We start from the raw sequence: 6,934 nt of genomic DNA, 5'->3' as shown, positions 1-6,934 counted from the left end.
GGGTGACATCGGGCAAGTCCCTTCACCTGCCTCTGCCCCAGTTTCCCCATCTGTAAAATAGGAATAATGACACTGATCTCCTTTGTAAAGCACTCCAAGATCTACCAATGAAAGGGTTAGATCAGAGCTAAATATTATTAACAAAATCTTAATGTCATGGTTGTATGGGCAAACTCAGCAGCCATTCTGCCTTTAGCATTAGCTCACAGTGTCCTCAGCTCAGACGCTGTTTGCTCTTTCACAACCCTCTGAACAGATCACAAAATAAAGGAAAGTGAGAGCTTACCATCCCCTCCTAGGGGCAGCACATGGGTCTCTGTGTGGGATACCTCTGCAACATTAGCACAGAGTCCCCACCAAAGGCAGAAGAGAGCTGAATTTGATTCCAAGGCAGAACACCTCTAACAAGCCCTTTCCCCTACAACTGTCCTGCAGTGCCACTGCTATGTATAAACCCATATCTTAGTATGGAGACAAAAATCTACAATCTTCTAGCCCATATGTAAGTGCACTATCCACTAACCTGTGATGACACTTTGAAATCTATTGGAAATGCAGACTGAGATGGGCTGAAGGTTTCCTACTGCCAAAACGCAGAGAAAGCCAGTCTGCTCTGCTGAGACTCTCTTTCTATTTTAAAAGGGTATGTATGGATGTATTTTACATTGATACTTATAGGCCCATACTTACCACAGTATTCAATATGAGAAATTCCATTGACAGTGAGCAAACAGTGGTTGAGGGCAAAGGGGCTGAAGAGATTTGCAGACCTGTTTTTAGGAGGTCACCCGAAAACACTTGGTTGAAACTGCTGGATCAGAAATTCACAAGCAAATCCTCTGTCTCCACAGGAGAGATAGTCAAGCTGTGACTCCCCTCCATAATGTCACCATTTTTGAGGCTATCTGGACAGTTTCAGGAGCTCTCAGGACAGAGAGACCAATGGGCTATTCTTCCTTCTCAGACTGTAAAGCTGCTGTCACCATGAGTATGGTCACCAGGGCAGTTATGAGAGTTACTGTTGAGTTGGCTTTACAAACTGCACTAAGAAATGCCATTCATGACATCCAGCACCCAAGTAGGGCAGAGTCATTATAGGCCTCAAGCCAATTTAGGAATTTATCATCCAGAGATGTATGTGATACACAGACATGGAGTATATCAAAGGGTTTGTGATCCAATCCCAGTCAGGTTTTAGAGTATTTATTTATTTATTTATTTTAGAGCTCCAGCCCATCTCAGCTAACTTCTTCTCTTTTCTCCAAAATTGGATGGGGCAGAGATGGTCATTGTTTTTAAAAAGACTCTCAACTGAAGGAAAAGGATGAGTGATTTTATATCAGCCCATTTGGAGACAGCTCCACTGCCTGCAACGTAAAACTGCTCCAGTGCATAGAAAGCATACACTGCCAACAAGAGATACAAACAGACGGGATAAATTCAGCCATAACATGAGCTGGCATAGACATTTAAAAGGACATGCAACTGTTTAAATCTTGGCAAAAACTGGTTTTCATTACTTCAGCTCATTTGTCAATCTCCAGCACATCCTACATCTAATAGCTCATACCAATTCAAAAAGGGGTAGTTCTGCTGGGAAGGGCAGGAAACTGGGAGTAAGGACTCCAATTTTTATCCCCTAGCTCTGTCAGGAAATCATTGCATGACCTGGGGCAGTTTAACCCACTTCATATGCTCGATCCCTCTGAGGTTTCTTTCATGAGTCCCTAATATCAAACTGAAATCTCCTCTTGACTCCATCTCTGGTCAAAAGATCATAGAACATGAGCAAACTGAGCAAAGGGGACCATTTCATCTGGTCTCTACGTAAAAGAATGAATGGACACAAATCAGACGTCAAGAATTATAACATTCAAAAACCAGTCGGAGAACACTTCAATCTCTCTGGTCACTCGATCACAGACCTAAGAGTGGCTATCCTTCAACAAAAAAGCTTCAAAAACAGACTCCAACGAGAGACTGCTGAATTGGAATTAATTTGCAAACTGGATACAATTAATTTAGGCTTGAATAGAGACTGGGAATGGATGAGTCATTACACAAAGTAAAACTATTTCCCCATGGTATTTCTCCCCCCCCCCCCCCCCCCACTGTTCCTCTGATATTCTTGTTAACTGCTGGAATTAGCCTACCTTGCTTGTCACCATGAAAGGTTTTCCTCCTTTTCCACCCCCTGCTGCTGGTGATGGCTTATCTTAAGTGATCACTCTCCTTACAGTGTGTATGATAAACCCATTGTTTCATGTTCTCTGTGTGTGTGTATATAAATCTCTCCTCTGTTTTTTCCACCAAATGCATCCGATGAAGTGAGCTGTAGCTCACGAAAGCTTATGCTCTAATAAATTTGTTAGTCTCTAAGGTGCCACAAGTCCTCCTTTTCTTTTTGCGAATACAGACTAACACGGCTGCTACTCTGAAACATTTCATCTGGAGAAATGGGAAATTTTCCCTGAAGGCGAGGTGTGTGTTAGAAAGGCAGTAGTCCCCCTGGAGGGAGAAAATAATGTCCATTTGTACCTAGGCTGGTGAATACACCACAGGGAATAATCCTGCAGTGGCTGGAAAGGGCTTGGATCAGATGAGGCCTCAGATATCTCTTCCATCGCTAATAGCTGTGATGAAACATGACACAGATGTTCCGCTTCAAGGAACGAAGGGAGAAGCTGGGGCTCTGACTCACGGTGTCTGTGGGAAGGGACAGGGCAGGGGACTGAGCTAGTGGGTGAAACCTGATCTCAGCTCAGCTCCTCACAGCGGGGCGGGGAGGCAGAGTTTTTGTCCAGGGGCTGCACCTGCTTGGCTCAGTGTGCGGCTCCAGGCGCAGTAATACAGCCCCGTGTCGTTGGGGAAGAGGCCGTCTGTGCTCAGTGAGAAGTTCTGCTCGGTCGGTCGGGCAGCCCGAAAGTGTCTCTCCGAACTGTGGTCAATCAAATCCTTCCCTCTGGAGAGAAAGAGCATGTGCAGGGCTCCACCCTGGGGAGGCTGCCGGTACCAGTACATCCAGGGGGTTGAACTGTATCCCTGCAGGTAGCAGTGCAGCTGGACAGAGGAGCCGGGGGGCAGAGAAATGAATCGGGGGGTCTGGTGGAGAGTCTGAGAGCGCCCATCTGTGAATGAGACACTGAGATGAATGGAGAAAGAAAGAAAGAAAGAAAGAAAGAAAGAAAGAAAGAAAGAAAGAAAGAAAGAAAGAAAGAAAGAAAGAAAGAAAGAAAGAAAGGAGGCAGGTCAATTGCAATGAGAAATATCACTCCGTTCTCCCCTTACAGTGCGGGAGGGTCAGGAGAGTGAGAAGCAGCCACAGACGCTCCGGCATCTTCCTGCCCTGATCGCAGAGGCCGGATACGCTGCTCTTCAGACATTTGACACCAATATTCAAATTCTCCTTTCACACGTTCCCTCTCTCCCCCTCTTGACCCACAATTTGTGACGCTCTTTTCCTGGCCCTTTATATACCTTACTCTCTCCTTCTCTTTGACACTCCCCTCTGTTCCACTTTTTCTTTCCAGTCTGCTCTCTCTGTCCTATCTCTGTCTCTCCTTTTCCCTCCCTCGAACTGCTCAAGCACAAATCATTTTATTTTTGTGCCTCTTTCACAGTTCTTGTCACCCAGACCTTCCTACCCAAACCTCGCCCACCAATGGGCCCTGCCAACCCCTCCAGGTTTGGTCAGGTTATAGAATTTCACCATCCAGCTAACAGAGTATCCTGTCCACCTCCCTTGTTCCTGAACCTTTCCCTCTAAAGCTGTTTGATATTATCCTTCCCTCTCACACACACATACATGACAGAACAGGAAAATGCTGCTGCCCTCTTCCCCTCTGGGTAGTGCAAGACACTCCAACCCCCAATAACAAGCCCCAATAACTCTATTTAGGGGTTATGCATTGAAAGAGATGGATGTCCTGGGGAGCCTTCATAAAACAGTGACAAGCACCTTCACCACTGTGTCAGCCCAGCCACCAGCAACCAATGCCAGCATAGGGCCACTATTTAAATGAGGGAAGAGTGGAGTGGAAAGGCAGAATATGAGTGTCTGGTTGCCATGGGAGGGCAGGTAGATGGGCCCCTATGTTAGGGAGGGATCAAAATGTGGGATAATAAGGAAGGGAAGGGTCTCCAGTGGGGAGGGGCACGTCTGGCTTGACCAATGTTTGTAGCACGGCTTCCTGGCCTATGACCCAGCAAATCCTGCCCTGATATCATTGCATTACTGAATACTACTTAGCAATTAAATGTTAAGTAATTAAAGCCTGCCCATACTCCAACTGATTCTAATGGCAGTGTCCATGACTCCACCAGGCTCAGGAGTTGCAAGTCTCCCAACAACCCTTTGAAGTAACAAGTGATTTACATGTGAAGAAGATGAGGCACAGAGATGCCTTTAAATGTCTAGTCAGTGACTGAACTGGGAGATGAACTTAGAAGTTCCTGACTTCTGGCCTCACTCTTCAAAACAAAAGCACCGCAGTCTGAAACCAGGTTCCTTTAGCAGATCTGTTGCATCAGCACCTCCAACCGAGAGACGAGCCGTGTATGGAGTGAGGGTGACACACACTGGCAGCACAGTGGAAATGTAGCCTCTGAATCCTAGAGCTGTGGTTCTAATATTGAAGTGAATGGGACTGTTCCTTGGGCCACGGGGATCTATGCTAGCTTATTACATTGCAACATCAGGGCCCAAGATAAAAATAGTTGTGGGTCATTCATATGTTTTCTGTACATATTTTATATATTTGGCATGGATAGAAAATTTTGTTTATTGTGGGAATTAAAAGCAAAAGAGAATATTTTAAATGTTACAATATTTCTTTGTATAACCAGTCTCTATTTCTGTGTCAGTTTATATAGTCTATACGGATGAAGATAAAAGGGGAACTAAACAGAGGTAGTGTCATGGTAAAGATCTACTTCCGGCCACCAAATCAAAAAGAGGAGTTGGATGAGGCATTTTTAGAATAAATAGTAGAAGAATCCAAAGCACAGAATAAATGAGGGACTTTAACTACCCAGATATCTGTTGGAAAATAACTCAGCAGCACACAAACTGTCAAACAAATTCTTGGAATGTGTAGGGGACAACTCTTTGTTTCAGGAAGTGTAGGAAGCACCTAAGAAGGCAGCTATTTTTGGTTTGAATCTAACTAATAGGGAGAAACTGGTTGAGAATCTGAAGGTGGAAGGTAACTTGGGTGCAAGTGATTGTGAAATGATAGAGTTCATGATTCTGAGGAAAGGAAGGAGTGAGAGCAGTAGACTAAAACAATTAACTTCAACAAAGAAGACTTCAACAAACTCAGGGGACTGATAAGTTTGATTCCATGGGAAGGAAATCTTAGGGAAACAGGAATTCAGGTAAACTGGCAGTTTCTAAACCTGACTACACTACACAGTTTTGTTGACAAAAGCCAGTGGGGAACAGGGAGCCAAGAGGAGAGGCAGCCCCTGCGGGGTAGCAGGGCTCCCATCAGGGAGCTGCCAGCAAAGCTGAGAGACCTGGCTCTCAGCCCCCACACTACCCTTCTTAGGTCAGTGGAAATATTCCTGGTGAGGACATGCAACACCGACCCAAGGAGGGTAGTATGTATGGACATCAGCCATTGCAGTAATTAATGCAATGGTTGTAAGTCAACCTAACATAGGTTGGATTATCTTTGTAGTTGTGGCAAATTGCCAGCACAATTATGATGGATCCCATGCTTCCTCTTCTTGTGTGTGTGTGGGGAGGGGAGGGGGGGTTCAGGGTGCAGTTTCCTGCCCCTGAACTAGGGTATCTACCATCCCTCTAGTAACCCAGAGAAGGGTAGTGAAGAGGGAGGGACCTAGGCCCACCCTCTACTCTGGGTCCCAGCCCAGGGGCCCTAGGGATAGTGGCAAACCACTTGAACTAGTGCTTCCTTCCCCTGGGCTACTTCCCTCTCCTGCTCTTCAGCTTGTGGCTTCCTGCCCTCTCTCTGCACAAGCCAGGTGTCTCTTTATCTAGGGTCTTGGTCTTCTAGCCAGCCATGGAACTCCTCCAAACTGCTCTCTGCTCTAACACCAAACCACTCTGCTCCGACTCCTTCCCCTGGCTGATTGAAGCAGGGGGTTTTTTTATCAGGTGACTGGCTTCAGGTGCTCTAATTGGCTTCAGGTGCTTTTAATTAATCTATAGCAACCTTTCTTCCCTCTATAGGGAATAAGGCTTCTCCTCATCCTGGGGCTTACATATCTCTCCTAGATCACTCTCCTGCTGCCTTCTGGCCATGCTGTATCACATAGTGTAGACATAGTCTAAAAGAAAATATATTAAAGGAACAACAGCAAAATATCCCAGTGCAGAGAAAAGATAGGAAAAATAGTAAGAGACCATTATGGCTGTATCAGGAGCTCTTTAAGGATTTGGAAATCAAAATGAAATTCTACAAAAAGTGGAAACAAGGAGAAATTGCTACTAATGAGTTTAAAAGCATTATAAAATCACAAATATGTAGGAAAAAGTTTGAATGGCTAAATGTACAAAAAAAGTAATAAGAAGAGGTTCTATAAATATATTAGAAGTAAGAGAACAACAAAGGAAAGTGTAGGTCCATTACTTAATGGGGAAGGAGAGCAAATAACAGATGACACAGAGAAAGCTGAATATTAAATGCCTTTTTTACTTCACTCTTCCCTAAAAACGTTGATTGTGATTATATGCTTTTCACAATAAATATTAACAAAAACAATTAATATCAACAAGACAGAAGGATTTCAGACTAGAATAAGAAAAAAGCAGGTTAAGGAATAGATAGACTGGTTAAGGAATAGATAGACTTCTGTTGGTCCAATAAAAGCTTTTAAGCTTACATAGAGCTCTTCTTCAGGTCTGGGAAACGTACTCAGAGTGGAGTGTCACAGCTAAATACAAGATGGATCCATGGGTCCTACACAT

General features: G+C 44.5%; 1 gene segment (V, D, J or C); it reads right to left on the bottom strand.

Annotated features, from left to right (window-relative positions):
• Positions 1–2,448: 2,448 nt before the first annotated feature.
• LOC119853964 lies at positions 2,449–3,442 on the bottom strand. The segment is given in 2 exon segments: positions 2,449–3,128; positions 3,289–3,442. Coding segments are annotated over 2 exon segments (408 nt in total).
• Between the last annotated feature and the right edge of the window lie 3,492 nt (positions 3,443–6,934).

Source organism: Dermochelys coriacea, chromosome 1, assembly GCF_009764565.3.
Source record: "Dermochelys coriacea isolate rDerCor1 chromosome 1, rDerCor1.pri.v4, whole genome shotgun sequence".
Classification (NCBI taxonomy): Eukaryota; Metazoa; Chordata; order Testudines; family Dermochelyidae; genus Dermochelys; species Dermochelys coriacea.
This window is presented reverse-complemented; position numbering and strand designations above follow the sequence as displayed.